The 18,517-nt window shown below is 37.4% G+C and overlaps 2 protein-coding genes across 19 annotated transcripts in view; both read right to left on the bottom strand.

Moving 5' to 3' along the window:
* The window catches only part of KCNMB4 (potassium calcium-activated channel subfamily M regulatory beta subunit 4), a 75,054-nt gene extending 72,184 nt beyond the window's left edge, over positions 1-2,870 (bottom strand). Inside the window, exon 1 of the mRNA XM_009004211.4 lies at positions 2,398-2,870. Coding sequence (XP_009002459.2) covers positions 2,398-2,733 — 336 coding nt within the window. The 5' untranslated portion in view covers positions 2,734-2,870. The remainder of the gene's footprint in view (positions 1-2,397) is intronic.
* A 12,526-nt stretch (positions 2,871-15,396) lies between these two features.
* Positions 15,397-18,517, bottom strand: part of CNOT2 (CCR4-NOT transcription complex subunit 2) — a 105,601-nt gene continuing 102,480 nt past the window's right edge. For all 18 annotated transcript variants that reach the window (XM_078336867.1, XM_078336861.1, XM_078336866.1 and 15 more), the window contains one exon: positions 15,397-16,545. In XM_078336867.1, the coding sequence (XP_078192993.1) occupies positions 16,459-16,545 (87 nt within the window). In that variant the 3' untranslated portion in view covers positions 15,397-16,458. The remainder of the gene's footprint in view (positions 16,546-18,517) is intronic.

Raw genomic sequence — 18,517 nt, 5'->3', positions numbered from 1 at the left:
TATATCTAGGCAGCCAAGATGCAACAGGAATGGACAATGGGTATTGTCTAATTTCAGGGACACTGTGGAAACATTCTGCTTATATACGTGAGTCTGGCATAATATTTTTATTACATTAAATTTTTCCATCCCACTGCTTATAAGAATTTCCAAATTGAGCATTATTTGGTCAAAAATAGAAAGGTGATGCTAAAGAACAAGCTTATAGTCTATAAATGCTACAACATAATTATAATCTGGATAAAGAGATATAAATTGGTTTGGCGGAGAAAACCTTGACTAAACTGATAGTATGTTGTCCATGACTTCTGTAACATAAATATATCCTTCCCCAGTTCTGTCAGTTCCTGCATACTTTACTTTATAAAATGTATTTTGTTCAGGTACATTTTCAAAACAACTGTTGCCAAGATCTGAACTGGCACTGAAAAAAAATGATTATTTTCAGGAGAGAGAGAGAGAAAGAAAAGAGAGAGCAGAAATCTTAGTATGCATAAAGCATTGTAATTGCTTCAAAGTAATTAAAAAAATCAATGTCCCAATGATTTCAGTTTACTTTTTCTGCCAAATCATTCTTCAAACTGCCTGAAAATTGTGAAGCAGCTTTTCGTAATAAATTATAATTTGTTAATGTTTTGATATTAGCCATTTACTGATGTGTGTGCATGTGTGCATATCTATGTATATATAGATATAGATATGAAATTTATTAGTGCTTGAACCACTATCTTAAAATAATTAGCAATGTTTCTCCAACTATAACAACTTCTAAATGATGAACTAACATACAATTTCTAAATCATTACTACCGGTTGGTACTTATCTTTGACATTATTGACTTAAATTCTAAAAAAACAACAAAGTGATGTTTCTAAAACCCTGAGATTTCTTTTTTAAATTCCTGAGCATTAAGAGGATCAACTTACAACATCTGTCTTTGAAACGTTATCACCTCTTCAAGATCTCTAACATTATACTCTAAAGTCTATATCCTTAGTCCTATAGTAACTGCTTATGTATTATCGATATTTTTAAGGTAAATAAATATTCATATGTCAACAGGAGCATTTTTTTTTTCTGAGAGGAGTTATCCATATTTTTTAAAATAATGTTTTAAAATTGTCTTAAATTCAAGAATTTACTGTTCAGGAGGTAAGATCACAAGTTTTATTGCAGAGTGATGGTAAGCTTGTTTTAAATACTATTACAATATTAATATAGAATGTTTTTGTTGAATTAATACAAATATATCTTGTTACAGTTAACAGAAAGTTTTCCTGTGTACACAAGATTAATTCCCTTCTGGACTAGTTTTCTGCTTGATCCCTCAAAAAAATGAAAAATGTCAGTAACTTTTTAAAAAACACATACCTTTACTTTGATAGTTAAGCAACAAGGAGAGTAGAAAAGATCAAGGGAAGGAAAAAAGAGAACCAGAACCAGGTGCACTACAAAGCTCAATTAGTTCACAGGCTAAGGACACTGCTTTTTATAAGTTGTTTTTCTCCATTGGGAACAATTTTCTGAGACTTCCTCTCTCTGCTCTCCATCCCCGGAGTCCTAACCAGGTTTTATCTTTTTTTTTTTTTTTTTTTCTTTTTCTTCTTGCTTGCTTTCCAGACCAAAAGAAGTTGTCAGAGAAGTCATATTAGGTACATTTCACTGAAGGTTTTCTATTTTCAGTAAGTTTTACTGTTCTCCAGGCGATTTCTGGCTGTCCCTAAACACAAAGGGACACTAGGCTCCCTGGAGACTCTTTTGAGAATCTATTTCATGAAAACTAGGAGCCCTCTGTACTTCTTTCTCAAAAAGGACCAGCAACATTTCACATTTGATTCCAGGTCGTTTGTGAAGCCACAAAAGCTTATCTTTGAACCTCAAGTTAAAAATGTCTGTGTAGAGCGAAAAGCTAAGGAACTCTCTCTCACAACTTTAGAGGGTCTCCTCGACCTTTCAAGGAAGGTCATTCCAGCCGAGTTCCAGATGCGACCAGCTGAAGCTCGGACCTTGACCGTGTGCTGGAGCGGGTGGATCCCCGCTAACCACTGGCTTAAAATGCAGGAAAAGTTAACTTTCTGGGCTCCTTGCACTTCTACAAAGCCGGTCCGGTAGGCGCAGGACCCGGACTGGGTCGAGGCCTCAAAACCTGACGCCAGGCAACACAGGTGTCCAAATGAGCCTCAGGGTACCACTGGTCGTCGCGGGTAAACCCACCTCAAAGAGCAGAGCCCTGAGGCTCCTTGATGTATTCATTCCTGGTTTGAGAACAGCCTATGCCACCTGGTCACCTCCTAGCAATGCGATCACACGCCGAACCCTCCCTGCGCGAGGTCTAACACCGACGCTGCCCCCAAACCTCCCTCGCGGGGAGCCCCTGGGTGCACGGGGCGTTCTTACCTTGGGGTTGGTCAGGAGCTGGTGCTCGTCGCTGTGCAGCAGCGCCCTGGAGTTGGACTCGGAGTTGTTCACGTAGACCTGGACGCAGGGGTACTGCGAGGTGCCCCTGCAGTCGGCGCCACAGGTGAAGGTGCACTCGAACACCTCGCCGATCTGCTGCACCGACAGCACCGTGCAGTTGGCCGCCGTGGCTTGCAGATTCTGCAGCGCGGGACTGAGCCAGCAGAAGCCGAAGATGAAGAGCGACACGACGCCGGAGATGATGAGAAACAAGCCGAGCCGGATGCTCTTGTCCTCGGCTTCCGTGTACTCGTAAGCCACCCGGAGCTTCGCCATCGCCCCCCACTCTCCGCGGCTGGCGCGCTCCCCCCGCCCCCTCCCGCCCCCGGCGCCGAGCCCGACTGCCTCGGGCGGGAGGAGCCGCAGCCGCCACCGCCGCCGCCGCGCGACAGCAGGGGAGTGGGCGGCGAGGGGGAGCGCGCGAGAACAAAGGGGCTGAGGCCGGCGACGCCCCCGGCGGCGGCAGCGCCCCCCCGCCCCCCAGCCGCCGCCTGGGACCCGCGGTGCAGCGGCCGCTTCAGAGCCTCCGGCACCCTCGGGCGCGGGGAGCGCACGGACCGCTCCAGCTTCCAGCGCCCCCTGCCAGCCTCCGCCCCCGCACTCTCCCCGCCTCCCCCACCCCGCCTCCTCTCGTCGGGTGTCTCTCTGTCTCCATCGCCCGCTGGCTGCTTCTCCGCGGACTCGCCAGGCAGCTGCCCCAAGGGTAGGAGTGCCTGAGTGGGGACGAGCCCGGGGGCTCCCCAGTGCAGGAGGAGGCTCCGCCCCGCCCCGCTCGCCGCCGACCCGGGCCCTCGCGCCCCGCCCCGCTCAGCTCCGCCTCCCCCGGGGGCGTCTCCCGTGGGCGAGGGGCTGGCGGGCACAGGCCACAGCTGCGGTTTGCAATCGGAATCTTCGCTCAATCCCCTTAAAGGGACGTCCGAGATGAAAGATTAAGATCAATATAGCTTAACCGGAGTTAGAGTTTAAAAAATAATAATAATCAGAGGGGAGGGTGGAGTTCAAATGGAGCGGCGGGAATCTTGAACTCCAAATGGGGACTGGTCACCTGCAGGGAGAGCGGCCAGGCTCCGGGCGCACCCCGGGAAGCGGACATGGGTGGCGGTGTGGGAGGACACGGGCCTCCGGACGGGACGGATCGAGGTGAAAGCCTTGGGCTAGCAGCGTGCGCTGGGAGGCCCTCGGGGACGACCCAAGGGTTCCCACGCCGCGGGCGGGTTGGCGCTTGGCGGTGCCGGAGGCGTGACCCAGCCGCGCCCACGCAGCCAGCGCAGCGGCCACAGCTAGCGCAGTAACCGTCCGGCCCCCGGGCCCGGGCCTCCTAACGGTCTAGGCGAAGACCCGCGCCCCCTGGCCTTACTCTGGCCGGAACGGCTGCTGGATTGTATTTAAATAGGGTGAGTCAGGTGGAGTTTGCTGTGGAGGCAACGTGCTTGTGGGCAGGAGGCTGGACTAAGGAAACTTGCCGTCTAGGTCCTCGATAGCCCTTGTGGCAACTTAGGTCTCCTGCAGTCGGCTCGACCCCAACTTGATTTGCCCCCATGGCTGGGGCTAAGCAGAGACCAAAGGAAATAGGTGGAGAGGCTTGCAGCCTGGAAGGAAATACTTTTCCCATCAGAACAGTGCCCTTGTTTCGGAGCTCCTAAGAACAAAATCGTTTCTATCGTTTCCCTCGTTAGGAGTCTTGCCACCCCTGACCCACCCCAGGATTTATGTAGATGAGCTTTCCAGGAGCGCTGTTCAAGGCGACCCGCTTCGGGACAGGTACTCTTTCTAGACCTGCGTTCTGCTCTTAATTCTTGCCGCTGGTCCCTCCACCCCCAATTACGCCAACTATGCTTCAGCCTCTATTTCGCGACCTTTTTTAAAGTTAGAATTACCTTTTCCCAAATTACACTTTTACATAAAATCAAGCTGGAGAACTATTTGTATCTACATTTCGAAGAATAAAATCATAATATTCACTTCCTTGCAAACTATACATAAAACATACATATACATAAATCTTTTTTTGGTTTGTAAATCTCAAATGAATAAACTCTTAATTATGTTCCTGATGAATACGGAAACGGAATCATGGGATTCTTGACTTCTCTTTCCTGAACTTCGAATGTTACTTAACTGGTATTGAGTACCTTTCGACTGCAGTTCTGATACGTTATTTTGAAGCACTACATTACGACAGGTAACAAGTATTTCTAAGCAATGGGCAAATTAATTACAGGAAGATCCTGTCTTTTTCCCAATAAATTAAGAAGATGTAGGGTTTGAAAAACTTCCTAATTATGAAGATGCTTCGTTCTTTAGTATCGTTCAAGTTTTGAGAGAGATTTTCTTTTTAAAATGTAAACGTAGGAATTGTATTCTTTTTTTGTTAGCATAAAGACAATGTGATTACATTACTTGAAAGGTGAGTTTCCTAGTTGAAATAGCATAACCTAAAATCACAAATCTTCTATCTGAATCTTTTTCCTACTGCAGGAAAAATTAAAAAATATAGAAAACATATTTTTTTCTATCGTTATAATCTTTTCCAAGAAAGCTAAAGCCATGTCTAAGATCTGAAGCAATAAAGAACAAATAACAAGATCCAATTATTGTAGCTCCGTATCATGAAGAACCGAAACTTGAGGCAGAATTAACTCCTTAATGCACAGCAGTTGGGGGACCATCAATAATTTAATGAATATGATTGATTTTTCAATGATTCCACAGCTCAAAGTGTTCTGTGAATGGAAACCTCTGCCTCAAAATTGAAGTACAGTGGTGTGAGTTTAGGGAAGAAAATCAGACAATTCCACCTTATTTTAACTGAAATCCTTAGTTTTAAAATCCATTTTCTTTTATTTCTGCATTTAGCCAATTTCTTTCCTGGCAATTATTCTTAAAGTATTTGAAGAAACTTGTGTCTTCTGTTCTTTAGATATTTTTCTCCTGTTTCCCATTTTTAACTTGTTTTCTCTGAACACATTATCTTCACATGTTTATTGAAAGAAACATACCAAGACTTCACAAATTAAATCAATTTCTAGTTTATTCTTTAGGAAACACTGGAAACGTTTATTAGTTTTATTTACTTGAAACGGAGTTGCTTTATTACATTCCCAAGGAAGTTTGGATATGTCAGCCCCTCAGTTTCAGAATACGGGTCACCACTTTCTAAGTCAGAATAGTAGTAAGAACCCCAGGAAAGCTCAGCTAAGCTTTGAGGTCTCTTAGAATCTCTGATCCCTGTGGAAGATGGAAGCAGCACAGAAAAGGCAGCTTGTCCTTTCTTTGAATACTGTTCCACCAATTAAGATTAGCAATGTAATACTAAGAACAAGACTGACTTATCCGATGTACATCATTGTCTGCAGTTTTTCCAGTAGGATCATGGCCAGGTCTTGATAAAGTTCAATTTAAACAAAAATTAATGTCTATCTAAACAAAGGCATTAAAGCCATTGTTATTTATAACTTGTTCACATGATCAATATTCAAAAAGTCCTGTGGCTGATGCTAAAGTTGCAATATATAATATCATATGTATATAAACTTTTTATTAAAAGATTCTAAAAAGAATTATAAAGCAGGCTTTTGTATTTGAGGAATAGAAGGGAATTTAGAGCAGGTGGGAAAATTTTTTCAAAAATTGGCACATCATGACTTTTTTTGGTAACTGCTACTAAACACTCGAAAAGCTAAGATACATAGGTGAGGAAAATAATGTATAATCACCTTCTTTTCCATTTAAAATTACATTTTAGATTTTAGACCTTTTTAACTTAGATACTACACATTATGAAAGTATGATTGATTCAACAAACAAAATAAAACAATTTTATATTTTCTTGATTCAGCAGCTATAATTATAGATTTTGTTAATGTCACAGGAAATTGAGTTCAGCTTGCCGATACCAAGAAATTAACTTCCTTGCTATGTTCCATTATGAATGTTAAATATTTGTTACTAGCCTCAGAATTTTAAATTCAAAATACATTTCCTGTGCGGTCACTATTTTTTCTGATTATTCTTTCCTGGCCATAAACTTCGGCTATTAAAATAAGCAAATAATTATTACTAAGAAAACTACTTACTTTTTTTGTTTGTTTAAGACAGAGTCTTGCTCTGTCGCCAGGCTGGAGTGCAGTGGCATGATCTCAGCTCACTACAATCTTCGTCTCCCAGGTTCTAGCGATTCTCCTGCCTCAGCCTCCTGAGAGTTGGGATTACAAGCACGCATTACCATGCCCAGCTAATTTTTGTATTTTTTTTTTTTTTTTTTTTTTTTTTGAGACGGAGTTTCGCTCTTGTTACCCGGGCTGGAGTGCAATGGCGCAATCTCGGCTCACGGCAACCTCCACCTCCTGGGTTCAGGCAATTCTCCTGCCACAGCCTCCTGAGTAGCTGGGATTACAGGCACGCGCCACCGTGCCCAGCTAATTTTTTGTATTTTTAGTAGAGACGGGGTTTCACCATGTTGACCAGGATGGTCTCCATCTCTTGACCTCGTGATCCACCCGCCTCGGCCTCCCGAAGTGCTGGGATTACAGGTTTGAGCCACCGCGCCCAGCCAATTTTTGTATTTTTAGTAGAGAACGGGTTTCACCATGTTGGCCAGGATGGTCTCGATCTCCTGACCTCGTGATCCGCCCACCTAGGCTTCCCAAAGAGCTGGTAGTACAGGCGTGAGCCCAACGCAGCCGGCCCACTACTTTCTATTTCTAATCACAGTGAATTAGAACAGGAAGGGATTTTAAGTATTGCCTAGTTCAACATTAACCAAGAAGCTCCCAGACTTTGCATTTTGCTTGTAATAGTAATTAATGTGTTTTTTAAAAGTTCAAATTTATGTTTGCGTTTAGCCTTTAAGTTTGCCATTGAGGAAAGCAAAACATAATCAATTTACATTTTTCCATTAAAATTTACATTCTAGGCCGGGCGCGGTGGCTCAAGCCTGTAATCCCAGCACTTCGGGAGGCCGAGGCGGGTGGATCATGAGGTCAAGAGATCGAGACCATCCTGGTCAACATGGTGAAACCCCGTCTCTACTAAAGATACAAAAAATTAGCTGGGCGTGGTGGCGCATGCCTGTAATCCCAGCTACTCAGGAGGCTGAGGCAGGAGAATTGCCTGAACCCAGGAGGCGGAGGTTGCTGTGAGCCGAGATCGCGCCATTGCACTCCAGCCTGGTGACAAGAGCGAAACTCCGCCTCAAAAAAAAAATTTACATTGTAGGTCCAGGAGCGGTGGCTCACGCCTATAATCCCAGCACTTTGGGAGGCCGAGGCTGGTGGATCAAAAAGTTAGACCGTGCCATTACACTCCAGTCTGGGTAACAACAGCGAAACTCCATCTCAAAAAAAATTAAATTAAATTAAATTTACATTCTAGATAGGTTAGCAAATTTTTAATACCATAGTGGTAGTGCTGGCTAAAGTTCCCAAAATCTCACCGATTGTGAGTATTTCATGTTAACTGTAGCAACTCTCTATGGGAGAGATATACACAGGTATGTAGTAAAAGGGAAATTAGCTTTGGAATTTAAAATGTAGTAGCCAAGAGGTTTTGGTCCCAGCTTTAATAGTAAATAATTTGACATCAGGTAAATAATCCTCTTAGTCTATTTTTTTGCTATAACTGACTACCTGAGACTGGGTAATTTATAAAGAGACTTCTTACAATTCTGGATGCTGGGAAGTCCGAGAGGGTGACAGTAGTATCTGGAGAGGTCCTTGTGTACTTTAACATGGCAGAAGGCAGTTGCATAGCAAGAGAGCAAGAGTGCCTATCAGCTCAGGCCACTGTGCATAGAAAGCCACCAGTCCCATTAGGCCCCACACCCTGATGATCTTATTTAATCCTAATTACCTCCCAAAGGCCCCATCTCCAAATACCATCAAAATATGAACTGAGAAAATATGTTCTAACACATTAAATTTGGGGGACACATTTAAACCATATCGATGTTAGTATTAGTTTGCTCCCTGTCATATAAAAGGGTTGGTCTAGAAGATAGTTTTAGTATTCTAATATCTAATTCCCAATTTTTGTTTTGCCATGGACTTTAGAAAATTGGGTATTGGTATATAACATTACCTAGTGAAGTTAAAAGGTCTTTTAGCAGAATCCCAAAATATGGAGAGGATGTCTAGTCTAGCATGATGGCCAACAGGAAGAATGTTTGTCTTTAGAGAAATGGACCTATGTCAATGAAACACCTAATATAAGCTAGGTTATTTATAAATGCCCTAATTTAACCTTCCCATGAGAAGAGAGAACAACATTCAGAGATTAGGTAATTTTTTGCAAGACTGCACACATTGTGACAGGGCCAGGGGATTTTTATATTTGCATTTTATTATGGCACTGTATATTTAAGAAATATTAACCACTTGAAGATAATAAATTACTTAAAACATTATAAGGTAAATAATTTTTCTGCTATACTATGTCACTTCTAAGAAATTTGTTATTTAACAAAAATAAAGTGCAGGTAACACAAAAAGCATTTATAAATGGATTTAAAATGTATTTATATACTTACATGTAAATATAGTTAGGCTTAATCAAAATCTCTACTGTGAAATCTGATTATGAAGGGGACAGTGAGTAGAGGCTGAAGGAACTGATAATTTAATCTGGTCCCTCTGCTTAATTTTACTCGGAATCACATTTGTGTTGAAAATAGCCTCTTCGAATGCTTAGCAAGTAGTAGTAATAGTTTTATGTGGAACAGAAAGATTAAGCTAGGTTTCTAGTGGCTTGTTAAAAATTCAAGCTAAATTCAAGGTAGAAGTAAATATAAGGAATAATTAGGTGTGCAATTTTTACGGGGTAAAAGGAAATCCTATCTTCTGCAGACTCAAAAGCATTCATAATAGTAAGCTTCTAATAATAGTAACTTTTTTTTGCCTTTGCTTGGACACTTCCAGTGATGGAAAAATCATTAATTCCTAATGATTTCTGGAGCTTTTGAAAAATTATAAAGTGGTACTTTATTATAAATCACAGATTGAAATTTGCCTTGCCATATCAGCCATGTAATGGTCCTTATTCTGCCCTCTGGCGTTATGTAGGATAAAGATATTTTTAAGAATAAAGCCTTACAAATGACTCTATTTCAGAAATGAGAAGACAGCCATTATCTCCCTCCTAGGCCTTTTGTTATGCGCATCTTCCAGTTTTCTCAGTATTCTCTTTAGATATGATTTAGGAAGCTAAGTTTTTATCCTTAGTCCAAAATGCTAAGAAAAATAGGTAAGTCAGAGTTGGAAGGAAGCCCCACTTTAACATTCGAGAATCTTCTTTTCGATGATATCCAGTTTACAAATACTTCTAGGATAATGGATTTTGTCGTTCATTGACAATGTCATTGCAAATGTAGAGAGAATCTGTCCTAATAGTGACATACAAGTCAACTAATATTCAACTTTTAGATCTATATTATTTAAAGTGAACTGAAAAAAATTATACAAAACTTTAGATAAAAAAGGGAAATCTGGAAATAACTTTTTGAGCAGAGGAGTATCATGACTTGCATTTTTAAAAACTGGATAAAATTCATGCAATGGGACAGCATGTTGTATTTGAAGAATATTAGCCACTTGAAGACAATAAATTACTTAAAACATTCAAAGTAAAAACAAACATATCTTTCTGTTAAGAGGGGAAATAATTAACTCAAAGACAGCCCATTTTTCATGCACTGTTGCATATGGTAATTAAAACTCCGTCTTAAAATAAATGTTCAGTATGTAACATATTTAAAGGTAGCTTTGAAACATTCTGGCTGCCCCAAATCTTTATTTTTATACATAAGAAGATGAAACTATTTATATCATTCCCTCATGTAATGTTTTCTCATTCAGATGTATAATTTTGAAGAATAAATGTTTAATTTAAAACAGTTTTCTCATTATAAATTAGTATCAAGAGGCCTGACTCTAAAAAGAATCAAGCAGACTCAGCAATTTGTGGACATGATATCACCCTTGAAATTTGAAGCATTTCTTCCAAAATGTTTGAAGAACTCATGTATTATCATCAAAATTATCTTCATTATGCACTAGGAAATAGTTTGGCCTGGAAGAAAAAGGCATTTATTTTAAGTTTTAATATTAAATTATGTGGTCAAAATGTCACTTAGGCCAAAAATAAATGCAAATCACAAAAACATTACATTTCAGGAAGCACATACAAATTAGAGACCGGCTCTGATTCATAGTAAAGATTTGTTTTTCTCAGCTAGGGCCTTCAATTATTGTTTAAAGAACTAACACTTTTGGTATAAAGCCAGTTTTTATTTCATCTTCTCTAAGAAAGATGTCAAAACATTTTTGTGGTATGTTACGGCCTTTCGGGTCTAGAAATGAAAACTAAGATGAATCTCAAAAAGGAAAAATTGGTTTTGCTATATAGAAGTAATAACTGAAGTATTTTAGCACACGTCAACTGGTTATCATACGCTTTTTGACTATGCAATAATTTGAATTTTCAAGATAGGAACTTATGACAATTATGACCTTGTGAATTTTGACATTTTCAAGAAGTCATTTAAATGAGAGAAAACTGTACAAGAAACATGGAAATGACTGGCTGTTTAAAAATCACCATAAATCTTGAATTCTTATGATAAAGACACGTCACTAAAATCTTGTCACAGTATTTACACAACTGGTTGGATTTAAACTTTCAATTAATGCACATATAACTAATAAGCATCTAAGTGCCATTACCAGTTTTTATCCATATTAACTGAAGAAGAAATCTAAGATCAGCAGAAATATTACCCGGAAATAACTGAGATAAAAGCATTTTTGCTGTTTTATGTTTATATATAAGGATTCAGCTTTCCTCCTGTCCTGCTAACAAATACTATTGTAGTAACATGGTTTCTGCCCTAGAACATTGGCTATTATAGGAAAAAGTAAATGAATGACCTCAATACACAGGGATTATCCCAAGATTTAGTGGGACTTCATCAGAAAGATTTTATTCTACTTACTACTTGTACACAGGAGATTGCACATATGCAATGTATAATTTCAGGCTAAACATTTATGTCAAAACTTAAAAACTGTCTTTTCCCTCTTTCAAATATGTAACTAAAATATACATTTAGGTCTGGTGAATACATACATATATATAATTACTATTTGTTGTGCTTTATTAATGTTTCACATTCCTGCTCCTAACATCAAAAAAAAACACTACAGGTAAGTTCAATGAAGTTGCCTTTTGTAATTTTTTTGATTTAAATTTCTTTCCAAAGATACAGTAGTGATTTTATCCATGATTTACAGAGTAGCACAGTCTTATGTACTTAAAGGTCAATGCTCTAAGTATATACCTTTTAGCTCTGATGACATAGTCTCTGACTTCAAATCAAGAAAAGGGAATCAACACCTTAAAGGGCTGAAGAGGCCTGGAAGTAATCAAATTCAACTTTTTATTTAAAAAGGCAGTCCTGTCAATAATTGTCAGTCTCTGCTTGCACATTGACTGAATCTTTACTTCATAAAGCAGCTAGTACTCTGTAGTGCCTTAATATAGAAAAAATCTGTTTCATTCAACTACTCCCTGTTGGTTTGAGACTTGCTCTGTTCCGGTTCTTCCTGTATTTGTTGACAACTGTCATGCCTCCCCTTAGCTATTCCTTAGCTGTCTCTTCTCCAAGCCCTACATCTCAATTCTAAGATGCATGTTCTTTCCTCACATAATAGATATATTTTGTAATTGGTGGCTTGTCACAGTGTGAACTTTTTCTTAGTGGTACATAAAATGGTGTACCTTACCACAATTGATGGCAATTATATTTGCTGTAATACAGTAATTATCTCACTTTAATACTTTTTCAGTGAGCCACAGGAACATTAGGACATTCAACTCCTTACCTTATGTACAGAACACTGTCCAGCCAGTCTTTCCTAGGTTATGTTCTATGAAGTTAAATCTAATGTCTTACAAAGCAACTGATTTGAAAATCTTGAGTTACTTTTTAAGATTGCACTGAAATCTTATTTGTCCTAATTCTGTTCAAGTGACAAGAATGAGCTTAATTGCTTTTCATCGACAGCTCTTGAATTTGATACTTGAAGACAGATACCATGTTTCCAAAATTTTATTTGTTGTTTTGTATATTTAAAATTTACTCTAAAATGGGAATACTAAAACCCACCTCATGATACTATTCTTCAGACAAGACACAACAATGTATATAAAACCACAGCATTTGCTGGGCAGCTAGAAGGCATGCTACATCTCCCTCCTCTTCTGCCTTTCCCAGGCATGGCAGCTTTTATAATACGGCATTCAAACAGAACATGACATTTCAGATGCGTGATTACTTCCAATACAGTGGGCTTCCTATTTTTTTTTCTGAATGCTATACTTTTCTTAATGTGTCTAAAGATTACATTCATATTTCTGGCAACAGGATCACAATTCTTATTGATCAATATATGAACCACTCAAATGTTATATGCCACCATCCTTTATTAACATCCAAAGTGCAAAACCAAGTCATTTTCTTGACTGAATGTATTCTATTTGATTCAACTCCACACACCAAACTACTGGGTTAGATTTAGGTCCTAATTTTGACCTTCAATGTGTTTATTTGCTTCATCTTCCAGATCTGTCATGTATTCATGGTATAGTCTAAGTCACTGGTAATGCCAGTGGCAAGAAGACAGCCTTGTGATCTGCCACTAGGATCCAGCTTTTACAAAGTACAGGCATCTCAATGCCTGGCTTAGCTCATTCTCCAAAAACTATCTTAATGGAACCTAGTTAGTAGGTATTTCTAGATCTTCTTTATTAACTACATAGACAAACCATGGTTAACACTATACAATCCTGTTTACACACACACACACACACACACACACAATTTAGGTTTCCTGCAACTTTTTGCAAAATTGAGCTATTAAATCTAAGTTAAATGAAATGAGTCCTGCTTTACAGCCATGCTCAGATGCCACATATTTTATGAGCAATGGATATAACAAAGTGGAAGATCTATGGCTTGTGAATAGATGATTCATCAACTAGAGAGGCTGTAGAGTGGAAAAATTTGAAATATTTAGAATTTATTAAAAATGCTTAAAAAGATTCTTGTGAAAATGAATTTATAGCAAAACATAACTGAGTAAATTATCTCAAAGCCCAATGTTTTATACATTTTATTTTCAAATTGAAATACCAACTTTTATCAATCAACTAGTATTTATCAATCACCTGCTATGTCCCAATTTCAGTGTCAAAAAGAAACAGACTAGTTAAGTGGCTGGCTTTATATATACTTTAAGAATTTAGATCAACTTTCAGTTCTTAAAATGTATTATATCTAAAGAAAACTTTGTGAAGTCTCTGAAAATAGAGCGTTAGCATATAAATTATAGTACCACCCAAAGAATTATATTTGAAACCAAATAAAGGATTTCCCTTTGAAATTAAACTACTTTTATTCCCAGAAAGCCAATCATAGTTTAATCTAAAAAAATTTATTTATCATAGTGTACACATCTATTTCACTAGCTATATAGGGAGAAATTAACAGAATTAAAGCTTTGAAAGAAAATGTGAAATATAATTGAGGGTTGTCAGTCTCTGTACATGTATAACCACAAGTTATAAAATCAAGGACTATTATAACTGTGTTCTATTTTAAAAGTTTAAAGTAGTGTTTTAAATATTTCAAATAGAGTGACTTGTATTTTGAAGTCCATAGCATGGTAATTTCTGATATTAACAAGTTCTAAAAAGCTGATTAACATGCAAGAGTTTCTTCATTTTGATGATTCAGGATAAAAAGAACTCACAAAAATGGAAAGTGTGCATTTAAAACTCTGTATATGGCAGTTAACAAAAAAAAGAGAAAAAATTAAGAGCCAAGATAACAAACCACTTGATATGAGCTATCTTATTTTTCTGAGTTGTTCATCAGTACCAGCCATGATCATACTTCATCTGAGACTTCAACCTGTATTGTTTCTATTTATCGGAATAAAGGTCCCCTTCCATATTTTCCTTCCCATTTGTTTTTTGTGGTTATGTAGGAAAAGCTATATTTCATTTTACAAAGTGAATTACTAGAACAAAAATGTAATCTTTTTTTTAGAGTGATTTCTATGATTTGATTCTGGTTTATGTCAAGTAAGGTATAGTGTTCTCTGAGGGTTTTTGCACAATAGGTAAAATAATTACATAGTGCTATCTTTCCTACTGAAGAGATGCTTTGGTTTAATTCTGAAAGATAGGAAATGCTGGTTTTTTTTTTAAATGTCAGTTTCTCATATCTCAAAATGCATAGAAAAACAAATTTTAAGCCACTTTATATTCCTGATAAACAAGCACAGCAATGTCATAAATGATTCATTTTCATATGATTTGGTTAATGTCAACAGACTTTTACTCTTCATAGAAAAATAGGTTAAAAATGCATTGCTTTTTTTTCTACTCTCTATTTCTGCTGTGGTAGCTTCAATCTTCAGATTTTTAAAATACAGTATTTGTATTAAGATGGGAAAAGAATCTGTCAATTTGTAAATATGAGATACATAGGCCAGCAAGCTTTAATAAAGTCTACCCATTCCCATCTTACTGCTTACCTTAATTTGCACATTACTTCTTAAAGATAAATCTCAAAGGTCTATCAAGAAATTTCTCCTAAATTTTTCACAGAAGTACTATGGTTGGGTTCAAAGAATATTCAGGATGTTTTATTTCTAATGCTGCCACAATCCATTTAAAAAATATTTTCTCTGATTAATACTGTCTACGTTTTTAACCTACAAGTGAAACGATTCATTATATTTCCATTATATTACTTGTTGGAAGCTAGAAAAGACATTTGAGTCACACCTCAGTTTGATATCTGTAAAACTTCAGTTGTTTTCGGTAGTTTTCATGTTGAAGAAATAACTTCACAATTTCAAATCAAAGCCAACACTGCAGTGAGGAGAGCTTTTCTACTTTATTACAAAGAGAAGAAGCCTTTATGTGGTCAGAAAATACAAGATTGATCTTTTTTTCTCTTCCTATGAAACGCTGCTGTTCAAACAGCCAGAGTGAATTGTCTCAGTTCACTTCTTTAAGTCCCATCACATTCACTTGGGTATGGATGTCCTTGGCTGCTGAAAATCTGGCCCTTTTAGTGCACAAGGCGACAAAGTCCCCTGACCAGCAGTTCCAGAATGTCCCATTTTCATATATTGCATCCATGCACACCTCCTAAAAATGAGGTACAGCAGGGCAAACATTTTCCAAAATAGATGTCATATATATAATATATACACATTCGTACATACATACCTTTATTCATGTGATGTCCAAAAATTTAAAAAAAATGTACACATTTATTACAAAATCGTAACAAAGACTGGACAGTGTTTTGCTCATTCTGGAAAGATGAAGCTCAGTAATAACACAACCCTGGAAAACCATCCAGAGATTGTGGCAATATCTTTCTTCTAAACAGTCAGATATTCTTGCATTAAGCTTGGCGAAACTGCCTTTCAAAAACAGAAGGGGAAGTAAAATGAAGGAAGCAGACCTTACTCATCTTTCCAAATGAAATACGAGAAGGATCTTCACATAAAAATGCACAAACATTTGTTATTTTATTACCAATAGTGCTACAATGAACAATGCAAATTTTGTGGTCTAATTGTGTTGAGTCTTTTGTGGGTTTTCCTTTTTACATTTTAGAAACTATATGGTAAACTTCTGTCAGTGTATTTGCTTGTCTTTACAAACTCAAGTCTGTCTGCTGGCAAAAAAGGAAATAAATGAAAAAAATTCAGACCCTGCTCAAACTAGAGAAAAACAAATTACAAATTTAGTTGTTGGGCAGCACATAATTAGTAAGGCAGGACCTCAAATGGTGACCCTTTGCTTAAGCCAATTGCCAGATCCTCAAGGAATTAAAACCAGGGTGCCTGAGCCACATCAGTTCTGCAGTTATGTTGAGTATTGTGCTGAGACAGCCATACCCCAAGAAAAGGGAAGTCTTTTGTTTTAGAAGGCTTGCTGAGCAGGGTTGTAGTTGAAGGTGGATGGCAGGTGAGGCCGTTCTTCTAATTTGTCATATTCCAGATGGAACTCCTATAAAAACAAATTTGAGAATTTAGATGATATCTTTCCCTTTTCATCTCAAATTACTGTTCAAATATATTTTAATATACAAATAAAATACCCAATATATATGAATCAACATCAACACAAATATGCCAACTTTTTCCTCTACATAAACTACAGCTTGAAGAAAAATAATGTACTGTAGTTTCTAACTGATGAGTACAAAACTACAGACAGATTTTCTGTGTGTAAGTGAAGAGACTACTAACAAACATTTGACACTGAAATGTTGTGTATTGTTTTTAACTTAAAAAAAGAGGGCAATTACTGTATCTCTAAATCACTGGAAATTACAGGATATTTAAAATAAAACCCTTCAATTAAGTATAAAAAACTAAAAATTTATTTTGTTCATAAAAAAAAGTTTAGAAATAATTTTCCAATTTGTCTTTATTATACTTACATTAAAAAAAAAGCAAACACATAAAGTTATTCTAACCTTATTAAAATCTGGGGAAAGCAATGAACTTAAAATTCACGCATCAACAGACTTGCCATTTCACAAACCGAAAACTCTGACTCAAAGGTAAATCAACTACGACCTAAAACTACACAATATTTCTACTATAAAATTTGAAGCAACATTTGAAGACTAGAACTAGATAGCAGCTCATTTTAATCAAACTTTCAAAATGCTATACTGACTTCATGAGTCTCAAAATTTAAGAATGGTGAAATAATTTCTTCATGATACTTCCCACCCGAGATCAAGAATAGAAATGCAGAATGTAACTATGTATATTAGAAAAAAAATGCAAACAACAAAAAATACCTGATGTAAGCCCAAAAAGCAAGAGGCTCTAAAAGCCTCTTATCAATTCTATAATCTGAATTAGCACAAATTATCACACAATCCAACTTAAAGAATTATGAAGCTCAATAGGCATTATGTATTAAAGATTAAGCCAACAAGTTACATTAGCAACTGTGGTTAATATATTTTACCTTATCTGTCTGATTTCAAACTGATTCCATGATGGATATTTCCATTATTAAATTAAAATGAAAACCTTTAGGCTATAATGGTCAAATTTTAAGATGGAATACCAAGTATTTAAAATTTAGAGATATTAAATTTAAACAAATTTAAAGATATTACAGACCTAACAGGCAGAGTTTATTGAAAGCATTTTCAATATGTGACAAACTTAGAGATACGGCTAATTTTATTCTAATCTTTGTAATAATTTTGTAAAGCAGATATCATTATTTTAATTTTGTACCTGAAGAAAATGAGGCTTACAAGTAACTTGGCCAAGTCGTACAGTGAGTACAACACCTAGGATTAGGATCCAGACCCATGTGACAAAAAAACCTGTGTCTTTTGTAGTATAACATATTGTTTTTAATATTTTTAGTCCAAGATCCAAAACAGATTCATTTACTTCATTACATGGCAATCCAGAAATGCTGAAAAAATTCAGTCCCCTTCTCTCTTGGTATAAAGAAAAAGGAAAAAAATAAAATCAGTCCCCTGACAAGTTTATAACGAAGGTACACCATGGCGACTTTCACCTGAAAAGGTTGACTTCATGTGACTGGTACAGTAACTAAGGCACAGAGGTTATTTACTTACCAGTAAAAATTAGAAAACAGCAGAATCACCACCATAACCACAACATCCTGCCCACTATTCTCCCTCTCCCCAGCCCTAGCTAGGAATTCAAATAATTTTATTGCTTGGTTCAAGTTGAGTATCTGAATTTGTGAAGAAGAAAATATATTCTGAACATTCTTCTGAAATTAAAATGGGCATTTTTATTTTCAAAATGTGTAGTTACAGGGAAAAAAGTCTATCTGTAATTCTGACAAAATGAGAAGTTCCACTGAATACGCTAACTAAAATTTTTCACATTGGTGAACTACACTGTTATTACTAGGAATTCAAACTAGATTAACTTTATCAGTGTACATTTTCCCCCCTAGAAAAATATCAGTT

This window comes from Callithrix jacchus, chromosome 9 (assembly GCF_049354715.1).
Source record: "Callithrix jacchus isolate 240 chromosome 9, calJac240_pri, whole genome shotgun sequence".
In the NCBI taxonomy this organism is placed as follows: Eukaryota; Metazoa; Chordata; class Mammalia; order Primates; family Cebidae; genus Callithrix; species Callithrix jacchus.
Note: the sequence above shows the minus strand (reverse complement) of the source record. Positions and strands in the feature narration are given on the sequence as shown.